The 16,417-nt window shown below is 47.5% G+C and overlaps 1 protein-coding gene across 1 annotated transcript in view; it reads right to left on the reverse strand.

Annotated features, from left to right (window-relative positions):
- The window catches only part of EFCAB8 (EF-hand calcium binding domain 8), a 120,685-nt gene that overhangs the window by 32,524 nt on the left and 71,744 nt on the right, over positions 1–16,417 (reverse strand). The window contains exons 18-22 of the mRNA XM_011979873.1: positions 15,536–15,763; positions 14,359–14,429; positions 9,741–9,945; positions 8,671–8,883; positions 7,026–7,163 (exon numbers count right to left, since the gene is read on the reverse strand). Of these exons, the coding sequence (XP_011835263.1) occupies positions 7,026–7,163; positions 8,671–8,883; positions 9,741–9,945; positions 14,359–14,429; positions 15,536–15,763 (855 nt within the window). The remainder of the gene's footprint in view (positions 1–7,025; positions 7,164–8,670; positions 8,884–9,740; positions 9,946–14,358; positions 14,430–15,535; positions 15,764–16,417) is intronic.

The following is a 16,417-nucleotide window of genomic DNA, read 5'->3' on the forward strand; positions in this document are numbered from 1 at the left end:
GCAAGTGCTCACTGTACAAAATGTGGGCAGCAAAGACATATGAAAGGAAATTAAAATCACCCACAAAATCCCAGTACCCAGAAATAATCACCATTAAGATTTTAATGTATTTTGGCCAGGCATGGTGGCTCTCGCCTCTAATCCCATCACTTTCGGAGGCCGAGGTGGGTGGATCACCTGAAGTCAGGAGTTCGAGACTAGCCTGGCCAACATGGTGAAACCCTGTCTCTGCTAAAAACACAAACATCAGCTGGGCATGGTGGCAGGTGCCTGTAATCCCAGCTACTCGGGAGGCCGAGGAAGGAGAATCGCTGGAACTTGGGAGGTGGAGGTTGCAATGAACCAAGATCGAGTCACTGCCCTCCAGCCTAGGCAACGGAGCGAGACTGTCTCCAAAAAAATTTAAATTACATAAATAAAAAAATATATCTTGGTGAATCCAAAGAAATACACTGCAGCCAGTGGCAGATTTACTGGTGAAGTTCATGAAGCTCAAGGCTAAGTTCAAGTTTAAGTTCAAGGTTCTAGGAAGAATAGAAAGTTCTGGTGACTTTTGTAATTGTCAGATTTGTAAGTTTTGAAATTTGTTTTCACTTTTTTCTCATTCTAAATAAATATTCACTTTTGTACCTAATTTTTTATAAGTTTGTGCATTTTTCTTGCAAAAGTTTCAGGCTCCAAAAAACCTAGATAGGCCCCCATATAAAACTATTAAACAGAATGAAGTGGATAGATTATTACATGCTGAGAGGAAACGTTGTCCACCATGAATTGTGAGGTCTGAAAAAAAAAAGCAAACAGCTGAACAATAGTTTCAAATGTTCTCAGTTTTGTTTGAAAAATCAAAACCAAAAAAAAAAAAAATTTAAGGTGCACACAATTTTCACAGTAGTCATTAACTGTCATTTTACAAGACATGTTTTACATTTTGTCATAAGCACATTCCAATGATTAAGTATTTTTCTAAAATGTGGTTCCTCATAACTGCGCAGGATTCACCAAAGTGAAGCACCACAAAGGCCTCCCATGTCTGAACTGGGGAAAAGCTGAGGCATCCTTCCCAGCCATTCCTTTGCCAGCCCTGGGACGGTGAGAGCAGGTAGGGTGAAGGTGAATGAGTGCCCAGGACTTTGGCAGGAATGGAGAGGGATGGCCTGCTGAGAGCACAGGGTCAACTGTATGGCCAGCATCCAGCGCTCACAGTGAGGAAAAGTGCAGTCAGAATGGTGGCTCTAGGCAGGGCAGAGCCGTGTGGCTGCAAGGGACAGGCAACCAACACTATTCCTTTTGCATTCCGCATCCAGCTCCCTCCAATACATTGCACTGCTCATTTTGGAAAGAGCTACTGGACTAAAGGTGAGCATTTCAGTCTCACTCAGCCCAGGAATCCCAGATAGTTTCTCGACCACGGGGGGTTAACGGCCTCCCTGAGGTTCCCTTCAGAAGAAGCCATGGCAGCTACTCACGGGCTAAACTTCATATAACTTGGAGCAATTTTCTGCTGCCTGCCATCTGGTCCTTCCCTACTAGGGAGATGGCCAGGGGCAAGTGCTTCATCTAAAGACTGTCAGGGGCTGGTCGCCATCACTCACGCCTGTAATCCCAACACTTTGGGAGGCCAAGGCAGGAGGATCACTTGAGGCCAGGAGTTCGAGACCAGCCTGGACAACATGGCAAAACCCCGTCTCCACTACAAACACAAAATTAGCTAGGTGCGGTGGCTCACGCCTGTAATCCCAGCACTTTGGAAGGTTGAGGCAGGAGGATCACTTAAGGTCAGGAGTTCAAGACCAGCCTGGACAACATGGTGAAACCCTGTCTCCATTAAAAACACAAAATAAGCCAGGTGTGGTGGCACACGCCTGTAATGCCAGCTACTCAGGAGGTTGAGGCACAAGAATCACTTGAACCCAGGAGATGGAGGTGGCAGTGAGCTGAGATCGTACCACTGCATTCCAGCCTGGGCAACAGAGTGAGACTCCATCTCAAAAATAAATAAATAAGTAAAATTAAAAATAAAAACTGTCAGGGACACAGCTGGGCCTAGATCTGCATCCTGGACTCCTTCCTAGTGCTCTTTCTGCCATGCCTCACAGTCTTCCAGGATGGCCAGACAGAAAAAATGGGAAGGAAGACCCAACAGGTAAGATCCCCGCCCACTCCCCGTCAAGTGTCCTTACCCCAGCCCACCCAAGCCTCTCTTCCACTAAGGAAAGGCTGAGATCAGAGGTGACCCAAGCACTCTGGACCCTCTCCAGGGCACCACGCTAAAATGCTTCACTCTGCCCACAAGTGCCCCAGACAGAAGGGACCCTGCTGCTCAAGGAGTGGTGCGGGTGGAAGACTGTACACCTTGAAGCCAGGGGTGAGGGTCAGCGTCCAGAGGGGGCACACACGCCACACACACACACACACAGCCCTGCCAGCCACAGTGCCTCAAATTTCACCAACGGACGTTCGATCCTTTGCATGTAATTATCTGGCCAAAAATTCAATCAAGATTCATGATACAAATCCTTATTACATGCAGATCACCAGGCCACATAAAAAAACCCAAGGAATTCCCAACAGTGGCAGCACAAAGAGTTAAAAGAACTTGAACTTCAAAAACAAATAGACCTAGAATCAGGCCCTGGCTCTGTCATTTTCTGGCCACAAGAATCTTGGGCAAGTCACTTCACCTCACTGGGCCTATTTCTTCAGCCATAAAATGGGAATAATAATAATAGTACATTCTTTTCAGATGTATTAAACATTCCTTTCACATTCATTCTTTTCAGATGTATCAAACAAACAAAAATCCCTCATAAATAAATAATAATAGTACATACTTCCCAGGGCTGTTTGATGGACAAAATAAAAACAACACATGTAGCTGGGCATGGTGGCTTATGACTGTAATCCCAGCACTTTGGGAGGCCAAGGCAGGAGGACTGCTTGAGCCCAGAAGGTCAAGACCAGCCTGGGCAACATAAGGAGACTCCATCTCTGTAAATAATTTTTTTTTAACCAGCCAGGCAGAGTAGCACACACCTGTGGTCCCAGCTATTAATACTCAAAAGGCTGAGATGGGAGAATTGCTTGAGCCTGGGAAGTGGAGGCCACAGTGAGCCGTGATTGTGCCACTGCACTCCAGCCTCGGCAAGAGAGCTGAGACTCTGTCTCGAAAAACAAAAATAACACATGTAAACCGTTAAGTTCATTGTCTGACAGATATTGAGAGCTCAATAAATACTAGTTATCACTGAAACATAATGCAACACAGCAAAAGCTTTCCAGGACTGTGTTTCTAATCCTAGGTCTTTATATCTGGAAATAGACAAGAGGTCCAAAATTTATGTACAAGGATGTTCATTGCAATGATTTCTATAGAGGCAAAACCCGGTCACCTAGCCATCCACCAGTGGCAGCGGATGGCTAGACAGACTCTGTGCAGTGTACCCAGAACATGATGTGACTAGTAAAAGGAATGCCATGGCTCTGTAAACCCCATCATGAAGAGATGCCCATGAGGAGTCAGGTGAAAAACAGCAAGTCCTGGAATAATATATGCAATATGATATTATTCGGTGAAGAATACCTATATTTACATATATACATTCATACATGTGTGTACTTGTATATGCACAGAAAAATTCTAGAAGGCTACAACACATGTCTTAACGCAATTACCTCTGAAGGCTAAGAAGGGAGCAGCCATTCTTTTACTTTATACACTTGTATAAAGTTTGAATTTTTTTCGTAGGTGGTGGTGGTGGTGGTGGTGGTGGTGGTGGTGTTTTGGAGTCAAGTCTCACTGTGTCACCCAGGCTGGAGTGCAGTGGCACAATATCAGCTCACTGCAACCTCCGCCTCCTGGGTTCAATCAATTCTCCTGCCTCTGCCTCCTGACTAGCTGGGGCTACAGGAGCATGCCGCCACCCTTGGCTAATTTTTTGTATTTTAGTAGAGATGGGGCTTCACTGTGTTGCCCAGGCTGGTTTCGAACTCCTGAGCTCAGGCAATCCGCCCACCTCTGCCTTCCAAAGGGCTAGAATTGCAGGCGTGAGCCATCGCACCCGGTCAGGTTTGTTTGTTTAAGAGACAAGGTCTAGCTGTGTTGCCCAGGCTGGAGTGCAGTGGCACAATCACGGCTCACTGCAGTCTTGACCTCGCAGGCTCAAGTGATTCTCCCAACTCAGCCTCCCAAGGAGCTGGGAGCACTGTGCACACTATCAAACCTGGCTCATTTTTTAAATTTTTCGTAGAGATGAGTTCTCATGTTGCCCAGGCTGGTCTAGAACTCCTGGGCTCAAGCAATCCTCCCACCTTGGCCTCCCAAAGGGCTGGGATTACAGGTGTGAGCCACTGCTCTCTGCCTGAATTTTTTTAGTTTTAATTAAGGACATGTATCACTTTCTAATTAGAGGAAAAAAGTATGAGAGACAGACAGACACAGAGAGAGAGAGAAGTGCTCATTCTCGAACATTCCATGCCAGCTCTCCCATAAGGGCCTTTGCACCTGCTACCTTCTCTGCCTGCATCACCCTCCTTCCAGATAACTGCAGGCCATGTTTCCTCACTTCCTTCAGGCTCTTTGCAGATGCCGCCTCCTCTGTGAAGCCCTCCCTGACTAGCCTATTCATAAAACAGCAATGCCATCTCCTCCCATGTACGTTCTCCCTGCCCTCTTCCCAGCTTTCTTGCCCTCCATTGTCCTCACTCACTCTGTGACATGCCCTTTATTCTATTTGCTGGTTAATTGTCTATCTCGCCCCAACTATAATGACAGCTCCAGAGGTCAGGGGCTTGATGTCTTTCATTCACTGCTCCTTCCCCAGTGCCTGGCATGTAGCGAATGCTAGTGTCCAGACAGCACTAGGTCACCAGCCCGAAAGATCAAGCTTTGAGCCATCTATCTTGACTTCGCAGATTTAAAGGGATGGGACTGTTGGCAATTCTGCTTCCAAGAATCCATCCTCTCGATATACTCACACTAGTGCCCAGAAATGTACATGCAAGAATGTTCAGTGCAGTGCTGCTCCTAAAAGCTAAAAACTGGAACTAACCCACAGACCTATTCATAGAGGACCAGCTTCATAGTTCCCGATACATCCAAGTTATGCAGCAGCGGGCAGTTGTTAAAAAGAATAAGATGGCCGGGTGCAGTGGCTCAAGCCTGTAATCCCAGCACTTTGGGAAACGGAGGCGGGTGGATCACCTGAGGTCAGGAGTTTGAGACCAGCCTGGCCAACATGGTGAAACCCCGTCTCTACTAAAAATACAAAAAGTAGCTGGGCGTGGTGGCACGTGCCTGTGGTCCCAGCTACTCCGGAGGCTGAGGCAGGAGAATCACTTGAACTCAGGACACGGAGATGCAGTGAGCTGATATTGCACTCCAGCCTGGGTGACAGAGCAAAACTCCATCTCAAAAAAAGAGTAAGGTAACAAAAGAATAAGATGAATCTAAATCCCTCTCATGAAAGTATATTCATGCCATAGACTTATAGAAAAAAACAAATGGCAGGACGTAGCTATCATTTTATATTACTAGTCAAAAAAAAAAAAAAAAAAAAAGAACAAAGCTAAAGCCAACCTGCTAGCAGCGACTGCTGCTGTGGAGAGTGAGATGGGATAGGGTGAGTGAGACATAGGAGACTTTTATTTTTATTTTTTCATTTACACACACTTCTTTTTTTATTATAAACTAGTATTATTACTTTTAAAAGTTATTTAAAGTATTTTTTTTTAAAGAGAAGGAAGAGGCGGGGTATAACGGTTCACATCTGTAATCCCAACACTTTGGGAGGCTGAGCCAAGAGGATCACTTGAGCCCAGGAGTTCAAGACCAGCATGGGCAGCATAGTGAGACCCCATCTCTACAAAAAAATACAAAAAAAAAAAATAGCTTGGCATAATGGTGCATGCCTATAGTCCCAGCTACTCACAAGGCTGAGGTGGGAGGATCACTTCAGCCCAGGAGGTTGAGGCTGTAATGAGCTGTGATCACACCACTGCACTCCAGCCTGGGTGACAGTGAGACCCTGTCTCAAGAAAAAAAAAAAAAAAAAAAGGAGGAGAGAGAAATAATCAGAACCTGGAGGAGAGTGTGTAGCCACTCCTGCTCTCCCTGCCAACACTGCAAAACCCAGCTCTCAGGGCACTGCCCCCTTGTTCTCAAGTCCTGGTCCCTGGAGCTGGATGATGGGGCAGGCCTCCCACACCCTAGCTCAACTATGATTTGTGTCTTCAGGACGGGGAGCCAGTATCACAGTGAGGGGTGTCCAGGGTCAGAAAAGGGAAGGTACAGGAGGAAGAACAAAGATGAATCCATACCCAACTCTTGTTAGGTATAAAACACTCTCCCAGTTAACAGGAGGGCATTCTAACTAGAGTCTGGAGATGTCACTTCTCCTACCTCTCTTCCTCCCTGCCCAGAGAGGACACTGCTACCCCCAGTCCAGAGGGAACACTGCTCACCTCCCTAGGCACCCCAACTCCACCTCCTGGGGAACTGATATGGTTTGGCTGTGTCTGCACTCAAATCTCAACTTGAACTGTGTCTCCCAGAATTCCCCCGTGTTGTGGGAGGGAACAAGAGGGAGGGAACTGAATCATGGGGGCTGGTCTTTCCCATGCCATTCTCATGAGAGTGAATAAGTCTCACGAGATCTAATGGGTTTATCAGGGGTTTCTGCTTTTGCGTCTTCTCGTTTTCTCTTGCTTCTGCCATGTAAGAAGCACCTTTCGCCTCCCGCCATGATTGTGAGGTCTCCCTAGCCATGTGGAACTGTAAGTCCAGTTAAACCTCTTTTTCTTCCCAGTCTTGGGTATGTCTTTATCAGCTGCATGAAAACAAACTAATACAGGAGCTCTCCCCAGACACTGCAGCCCTGACTCCAGTATCCCAAGCAGCTCTATCCTCTCCAAGACGTCTTCTGGGCACTGGGGAGAATCAGGCCAGGCCCGGAGCCCAGGCCCCCGAGCCCCATCTTAATGGCCCACTCCCCAGCTCATATCCCACTCCCTGGCTGATCACGGCCAACCTTCTCCACCGAGGCACTGGATTGAAACAACATATTCTTCTGCAATTCTGCTTTTCTTGTTTCATCCTCTTTGTAAATGGACTGTTTGCTGTGGATCTTGCCTGGCTGCATGGATGTGCCAGCAGCACTGGAAGGTTTCTGGAAAGAAAGATGGGCACCCAAGTCACCATGAGGACGTTTCCCTTCCCCATGGGGGACCAGAGACCAGAGGAAGATGACAAAAGAGCGGCCCTCCCGAGCCCCCGCAGTAGGCACACTGCCCTGGAAAAAGCAGCACTCAGTGGATCCCGGGAAACCTCCACTTTAAGTTCCCAGCAGTTCTGCTAGAGCAAAATTGGGGCAGAGACTTGAGTTTGCCTTTGGGGAAGACCCTTCCTTTGTCCTGGAAGAGACCATCCTGGTTAAAAATGAGGATAAAGGTCGGGCATGGTGGTTCACACCTGTAATCCCACCACTTTGGGAGGCCGAGGCGGGCAGATAATTTCAGGCCAGGAGTTTGAGACCAGCCTGGCCAACATGGCGAACCCTGTCTCCAATCAAAATACAAAAAATTTAGCCAGGCATGGTTGTGCACACCTGTAATCCCAGCTACTAGGGAGACTGAGGCAGGATAATCACTTGAACCTGGGAGACAGAGGTTGCGCTGAGCAAAGATCACACCACTGCACTCCAGCCTGGGCGACAGGGTGAGACTCCATCTCAAAAATAAAAAATAAAAATAAAAATAAGGATAGAGGGGCAAATACACCTATACACCCATTTCCCTAGATTTGAAAGCAGTGGTCTAACCTCTGATAACTCAAAGATGGTATGAGTGTCTTATGGTCAAGTGTACACATCTTACGGCAAAATTATATCCCAGCAGACCATGTTGGATCTAGGTCTAGACTGCCTTATGCCTAGCAATTATTGTGTGTTTGGGGAAGGTGGTGTTTCTCACTCAAGCCTCAGCTCCGAGGAATGGAAATCAGACTTTGACTGCAAGAACAATCTCACTGGTTCCTCCTGCCCCATACAAGAGATTATTGCACTGATTGTTGGAATACTGTACTCACTGCTGAAAGTTCAAAGGCGAGCCATCCCCTGCAAGTAGGGAAAGAGTAACTCCTCCTTCTCTTTCTCCCTATTGGCTGCAAAACAGAACTGTCAGCCATTCCTGGAAGGGCTGGTCCTGGGGCAGAGATGAGGCTCAGAGGAGGAGGAAAGTGGTTTGTCTGTATCTGGGTCTCAGACTCTTGCAGCCTGGTCTCCGAGCAGGTGAGGCCCCCATGGCTCCCTCTGCACCTGGGCCAAGGTCAGGTGACTTGCGCTTGAGGACTGAGAATGCAGTCCAGGATCTAACTTCCAATTTTAGGTTTTCAGGGTTGTGTTCTCTTTGGGTTCTGCCTTTCAGCTTTCAGACTTTTAGGCCTGGTATTAGCCATGCCCTGGAAAGGGACCTAGCCCCAGCTCCAGGTTAGACACAGTGGGACTAAAACCAGAGAGTGCCCTGCCCAGGCCCACAATGTTCGAAACAAGTGAGTTTAGGGACCTAAAGGCACTCTGGAAAAAGTACATCCCAGTAAGAAAATACACACACAGCAGGTGTGTGAATGCCGGCAGCTGGAAAGTGAGGGTAGCCTTCTGGTTGGGCTCTTGCTCCCACCTTCCAGGACACAGGCCTGACTGGCTCCTTGTCTCTCCAGCGCCTCATCACTGGGGGAGCCGACACCAGGCTCCGCCTCAGGTTGGTATTGGCCGCAGACTTGGGGCTGAGACTGGAGAGCTTCCTGGGGGTCTTGTATGCCCACTTCTCCCGCTCCACACAGGGTCTGATGGGCCCGTGGCTCTCAGGCAGGCAGTTGTTCACATCTTTCACCTGTACCAAGGAGAAAGCAGCCCCTAAGGCATTGCAATGTCCTAGAGGTAAATTCTGGGCTGCCCCAGATCAATGCCAACACCACAGGGCCCTCCAGCCCCCCAGGGCTTGCTTCCCAGAAACCTAGCCCCCTCAAAAGCATCAGACTAGAGCTTCTAACCCCATTCCTGGCCAGCTGCAATGCCCTGAGTACCCACAGGCAAGACACTGCTCCCATGAGGAACTCAGTCTCCTCATCTGTAAAATGGACAGTAGTTTCCAAATATTTTTGAGGCTTTCTTTAATCTCAAGGGAAGCTCCTCCGAAGCATAAAATAGACAAAAAGCGGAGCTATTCTCGGGGAAACCCCAACAACCAGAGCCCCCCTGCAGTAGCTTCTAAGCATCTCTCTCCAACACATTTGGAAAACCACTGGATGAGGCGGCCCCTAAGGTCCCTTCCTGCTTTGATCTGCTGAGATATGGGAATTTGGAGACTGTATGGGTTTCCTAAGTCCCTAATGGGGAGCCCAGAGTGGTAATGTGTAGTAGCAATGGGAAAGGAGTGAGTAATCTACTAAAGATGGCAGGACCAGCACTGCCAGCCTCTGAAGTCAGACTGCCTGGGTTTGGATCTACTCCTTGGCTGTGTGACCTTAGACAAGGTGCTTAACCTCCCTGTGCCTCCACTTTCTCATCTGTCCAATGAGGATAATTACAGAAACTAACCACCTACGTAACCAAGCTCCCCACCCCCTCCAGAACAAGCTGCCATTATTCCTCCTGCTTCCCAGGGTGCTCCCCACCTTCCCTGCCCCACAGGATTCTGGTTCACAGCTGAGAGAAGGGTGGGAGGAGAGTGTGCTTCTGTTAACATACCCTCTTGGGCTGCAAGGGCAAGGGACTCCTAGAGGCACTGAAGTTGAAGATGGGCTTGAGTGTGCCGGTGTTCCAGAAGAGGATGTCCCCACTGTAGGAGGAGGTCCCGAGGAACTGGTTCTGGTACTTGGCCATGCTTAGGATGTCCTCCGTGTGGTAGGTCTGCCAGTGGTAGCATAAGAGCACCGGCTTGGTCTTGTGGAACCTGTGCACATGGCCAGAGGCAGGAGGGCTGAGAGCTCAGCCTTTAATGCTCCATCCACTGGGGAAGCACTGGAGCCTTGAGGATTCTGGGAGCCGACTCAGAGGAGGATACTCCTAGGTGTCAGGGCTAGGCTGAGGCCATGCCCCATTGACCTTATTTACTAAGCGCTTACTACGTGCCTTCTGCAAAGGCCCTGTCGTAGGGGCTTTACATAAACTAATCCTACGGATAATGAATGCGTAACACACCCCCAGTCAGACAACTAGGTAAGGATTTAAAGGAGGGGGAAACAGTGGCCTTACAGAGGTCCCTAAAAAGAAAGGGATCTTGAACATAGTGTTCCTTCTGCCTGGAATGCTCATCCTATCCTAAAGACTTCACAGAGACCCTTCCTTCTCACGCTTCAGATTGCACTCCAGCCACCACACCTTCACCGAGACTTTCCTGACCACCGCCCCCAAGAAGAAATCAGGTTTCCACGCATTCAACCCTCATAGAAACTCCTGCTTTTCCATGGCACTTAATATACTTTATAATTATAAATGAAAGTATTAATATTTGATTAGTACCTGCCTTCTTGATATACACTGAACATTCATATTCTCCAAAAATTTATGTTAAAACCTAATCCTCAATGTGAGAGTATTCACAGGTGTGGCCTTTGGAAGGTTATTAGGATAGAAGGGCAAAACCCTCACAAACAGAATCAGTGCCTTTATAAAAGAGGTCCTAGGCTAGGCATGGCGGCTCATGCCTATAATCCCAGCACCTTGAGGGGCCAAGGAAGGAGAATTGTTTGAGGCCAGGAGTTCAAGACCAGCCTGGGCAACAGAGCAAGACCACATCTCTACAAAAAAAAAAATTTTAATTAGCCAGGCATAGTGACACACACTTGTAGTCCTAGCTATTCAGGAGGCTGAGGCAGAAGGATCACTTGAGCCCAGGAGTTCAAGGCTGCAGTGAGCTGTAATTATGCCACCGGACTCCAGCCTGGGCAATAGAGCAAGATCCTGTCTCTTAAAAAAATAAAACAAAAATAAGAGGCTCAAAGAGATCCCTTGTCCTCTTTACCATGTAAGAAAATGGCCATCTATGAACCAGGAAGTGGCCCTCAGCAGTCACTGAATTTGCCAGTGCTTTGATCTAAGAATTTCCTTCAGAACTGTAAGAAATAATTTTCTGTTGTTATAAGCCACCTACTCTATGGTATTCTGTTATAACAGCCTGAGTGAACGAAGACAGAAATTGGTACCAGGGGTGGGGTGCTATGGTAACAAATACCTAAAAATGTCAGAAGTGGTTTTAGAACCAGGTAATGTCAGCTAGGCAGGGTGGCTCACGCCTGTAATCCCAGCACTTTGGGAACTGAGACAGGTGGATCACTTGAGGCCAGGAGTTCAAGACCAGCTTGGCCAACATGACGAAACCCTGTCTCTACTAAAAATACAAAAAATTAGCCAGCTGTGGTGGCACACACTTATAATCCCAGCTACCTGGGAGGCTGAAGCACGAGAATCACTTGAACCTGGGAGGTGGAGGTTGTAGTGAGCCAAGACTGCACTACTGCACTCCAGCCTGGGCCATAAAGCAAGACTCTGTCTTTAAAAAAAAAAAAAAAAAAAAGTAGGTAATAGGTAGAGGATGGAAGGTCCATGCTAGAAAAAGCCTGCATTGCTACGCATAGACCATTAAGGGTGATTTCAGTGAGGGCCTAGAAAGAAAAGAGGACAGATGCAGAGAAAGCCTCAGTATTCTTAGAGAATACCTAAGTAATCCTGAACAGAATTTTGGTAGAAATATGGATGTTAAAGACCATTCTAGTGAAGTCTTGACAGAAATGAGAAACATGTTATTGGAAACTAGAGGAAAGGTCTTACTTGTTACAAAATGGCAAAGAACTTGGCTGAATCATATTTGTGTTCTAGTGTTTTGAGGCAGGTAGAACTTGCAAGATAAGAAATTGGATATTTCACTGAGGAAATTTCTATGTAACATAATGAAGGAGTTGCCTGGTTCCTCCTGACAACTCATAATAAAATGCAACGAGAGAAATGGTTTAAAAACCAAACTGTTAATCAAAAAGGAAGCAGAATCCAGGAGTACATGCCTGTAACCCAGTACTTTGGGAGGCCAAGACAGGAGGATTGCTTGAAGCCAGGAGTTTAAGACCAGCTTGTGTAACATAGCAAGACCCCATATCTATAAAAAAAATTTTTTTAATTAGCCAGGCATGGTGGTATGTGCCTGTAGTCCTAGCTACCCTGGAGGCTGGGGTGGGAGGAGCTGAGGCTGCTGTGAGCTATAACCGCATGACTACACTCCAGCCTGGGTGACAGGGTGACACCCCGTGTCTTAAAAAAAACAAAAAAAAACAAAAAAAAAAAAGGAAGCAGAACTTAAAAGATTCATCCTATCCATATAGAAAGGAATGAGAAAGCCTGTTCAGAATAGAACATTGATATGGTTTGGCTCTGTGTCCCCACCCAAACCTCATCTTGAATTGTAATCCCTATATGTCGAGGGAGGGACCTGGTAGGAGGTGAATGGATCATGGGGGCAGTTTCCCTCATGCTGTTCTCGTGATAGTGAGTGAGTTCTCACAAGATCTGATGGTTTAAAAGTGGCAGTTTCCCTTGCAGTCTCTCCTGCCACCATGTAAGATGTGCCTTGCTTCCCCTTCACTATGATTGTAAGTCTCCTGAGGCCCCCTCCTAGCCATGCAGAAATGTGAGTCAATTAAACCTTTTTTCTTCATAAATTACCCAGTCTCAGGCATTCTTTATAGCAGTGTGAAAACAAACTAATACAATCATTAAAGACATAGCCAAGCACTGTTTGATGAGATTAGTATGGATCAGCCAACCCAACAGAAGCCAGTGCTGTTCTCCAAGACAATGAAAGAATGACCCTGAAGGCAACTCAGAAATCGTTAGGACTGTCCCTCCCATCACCAACCCAGAGTACAAGGGCCCTGGGGGCAGAATGGTTCCAAGGGAATGGCCACCAGTGCCCATGGGACCACAGTACACTTTACCATCATCACCTAACTTCACAGGCTCCATTCTTCATGCTCCTTGACCACTCTAGGTGTGGCTCCTGTGGACCATGGTACAGCATGGGTTACACTCAGCAGAGCTGGGAGGACACGGCTGCCTCCACTACCTAGATTTCAAAGGACAGGGCCTCCCAGCAGAGCCACAGCCTTGGAATTGCAGCCCCACAGGGCCAGGGGGCTCATGCAGGGAAGTGCCACAGGGGCAGGGCCCAGGCATAGAGCCACCAGGGGGGCAAGGCTCCCCAAATCTGTAGGTGTAGGGCTGCCCAGAGTCTTAGGGTTCTGATCACCTGCCTGACAAAGCTGCAGGGGCAGAACTGCCACCCCAGCAGTCCTGAAGGGCAGGGCAGCAAGCCGAAGAGGATTATCTTTGAGATTTAAGGTCTACTAGTACTTGCCCCGATGGATTTTTGACTTGCTCAGGACCTGTCCCTCCTTTCTCCTTTCCTATCTCTCCCTTGTATCTATCCTATGCCTGTCCCACCATTCTATTTTGGAAGTATGTAACATGTTAGTATCACAGGTTCACAGCTAGAGGGGAATTCGCTTCAGAATGAATTGTACCTTGAGACTCACCCATATTTTATTTAGGTGATATTTAGATGATATTTTGGACTTAGACGTTAAAGTTGATACTGGGACAAGTTAAGACTTTGGGGGTTACTGGGATGAAATGAATATATTTTGCATGAGAGAAGGACATGAATTTTGGGAAGTCAGGGATGGAATGCCATAGATTGAATTTTGGTCCCAAAATTCATATATTGAAGCCTAATCCCCAAGGCGAGCATATTTGGAGGTGGGGCCTTGGGAGGTGATGAGGTCATGAAAATGGAGCCCTCATGAATGGGATTAGTGCCCTTATAAAGGACGCCCCAGAGAGATTTCTTACCCCTTCCACCATGTAAGCTTACAGTAAGAAGACAGCTGTCTATGAATCAGGAAGTGGACCCTCACCAGGCAGCAAATCTGCTGGCGCCTTGTCTGGAACTTCCCCATCTCCAGAACTCTGATAAATAAATTTATGTTGTTTATAAGCAACTCAGCCTATGATATTCTGTTACAGCAGCCCGAATGGACTAAGACATTCCCCCACTGAACTAGATACTCCAAGAGGATAAAGACTCCAACATTCTTGTTTATACCCATCCCAGGCACCTAGCAAAAGGCCAAGAATATATTAGCCTCAATGAATAATGAATGAATGGATGGATGAGCAGATGAAGCAACAGTCATTAACCACCACTAACTTCCTGCATGGTGTTCCAACCACCAGGAAAGCTCGCAATGGAGGAACCCATCTGAAGGGAGAACACGCAGCTACTGGGACCTACTCACCATGCATGCTTTCTACTCACAGAAAATGCGTGATTCTCTTACTCCATCCTGTCACATAGAACACTTTGTTCATATGGATAATCCCACTAATCTGTTGAAAATGAAAGAAAACAGAATTAGAAAACTTCTCAGAGAAAATGGCTCTGGGCCCTAAATGCCTTCCTAAAGGTGCCAAGCAAGAAGTCAAACCTCTCAATGATGATGAGAATCGCCTACAGTTGATACCACCATGTATTTTTCATCATGCGCTCACATCCTATTCCCTCATTTGATGGACTTAGGGTAGGCAGATAGGATAGGCATCCATGTCCATTTTTCAGAGAGAATAGCTGGGAAATGGGCAAGTGACCTGGCTAAGGTCAAGTCATTACTGAGTGATAGGATCTGGAGCAGTACTCAACCCCTGGCATCTTGACTAAGTACACTTTCTTTTCTTTTCTTTTTTTTTAAGATGGAGTTTCACTCTTGCAGCCCAGGCTGGAGTGCAATGGCGCGATCTCGGCTCACTGCAGCCTCCACCTCCCAGTTTGTCCTGCCGCAGCTTCCTGAGTAGCTGGGATTACAGGCAGCCACCACCACGCCTGGCTAATTTTTTTTTTTTTTTTTTTTTTTTTTTTTTTTTTTTTTTTGTAGAGATGGGGGTTTCACCATATTAGCCAGGCTGGTCTCGAACTCCTGGCTTCAGGTGATCCCCCTGCCTCGACCTCCCAAAGTGCTGAGATTACAGGCATGAGCCACTACCTGGCCAGCTAAGTACACATTCTGAGTTGGTTAAAGGTCTGTGTCACAAAAGTTAGGGTGGAACTGCTGGCTTTGTCCTATGCCACTCCCATGGACTGGCCCTATAATAATACTGTCAGGCATTTCCCAAATAGGGGTGACCACGGGTGGCTGTGAATTAACTGATCCCACTGCTAGAAATGCAATCCAAAGCTCCAGTATGAGGAATGAGAAGTGCTAGCAAATTTAAAGAGCAACAGTAGCTAACCTTAGTGGAAACCCATTAGTCCAGGCACTGTTAGCTGTCTTCATTTCATGCCTGAGACACAGAGGCTCCTGGAGGTTTGAAGCCAGGCCACCTGACTATGATGAACACCCTTTCAGAGAGGTCCAAAAATAATGCATCCCAGGGTCACAAGAGCTGTGCTTTGCTTCCCAAGAGGCTGTCCCTGGCTCTAGTTAACAAGCAAGACTGACCTCCAGCTGGTCCGGATTGGGAAAGGTCAACAGGCATTTGCCAATGTTGTAGTTCCACATCTTCATTGTGCCATCCCGCAAACCTGTGAGTAGGCACCGCTCTGACTCGTCCAGGGCCATGGCGGTCAGCTCCACGTGCTGGCCCCCAGACACAGAGAACTCCATCGTCTTCCTGCCCGACACGACCTCCCACACACTCACGGTGCCGCGCAGGCAGCCACTCACCACCTGTGGAGAGCACACAGCTGGGGGCTGCTGGAGAGGCCGGGGACTCTACTCCCAAGGGTGGTCTCTAGCCTGCCTTGGCCCCTCCCCTCCACCCACTGAAAAAACAGACGTTCAGGGCCCCCTGCTACAGCATAAGCCACTCTTGACAACAGGACCTCCTCTGCCCTGTATCACAGGGCAGTGCAAACTGGAACATTTGGTGAAGACCTGTTAACTCAGAAATGGCACTTACCAGGATCTAGCCAAAGAAAATAATCCCTATGTGGAAAAGACATTACTGAAGCAACATTAATCGTGACCACCCCATCAAAAAAATAAGAAATAAACTAACTGCTCCTAAGTAGGGAAATGTTGAGAATAAGGATGGTCATGCCACTCAATGAAACATTTTGCCACCATGACCATTTTATAATGCAAGAATAGCAGGTGAGGCCGGGTGCAGTGGCTCATGCCTGTAATCCCAAAACTTTGGGAGGCCGAGGTGGGTGGATCACTTGAGGTCAGAAGTTTGAGACCAGCCTGGCCAACATGCTGAAACCCTGTCTCTACTAAAAATACAAAAATTAGCTGGGGGTGGTGGTGCATGCCTGTAAGCCCAGCTACTTGGGAGGCTGAGGCAGGAGAATCACTTGAACCCAGGAGGCAGAGGTTGCA

Source organism: Mandrillus leucophaeus, unplaced genomic scaffold (genome assembly GCF_000951045.1).
Source record: "Mandrillus leucophaeus isolate KB7577 unplaced genomic scaffold, Mleu.le_1.0 Scaffold206, whole genome shotgun sequence".
Classification (NCBI taxonomy): domain Eukaryota; kingdom Metazoa; phylum Chordata; class Mammalia; order Primates; family Cercopithecidae; genus Mandrillus; species Mandrillus leucophaeus.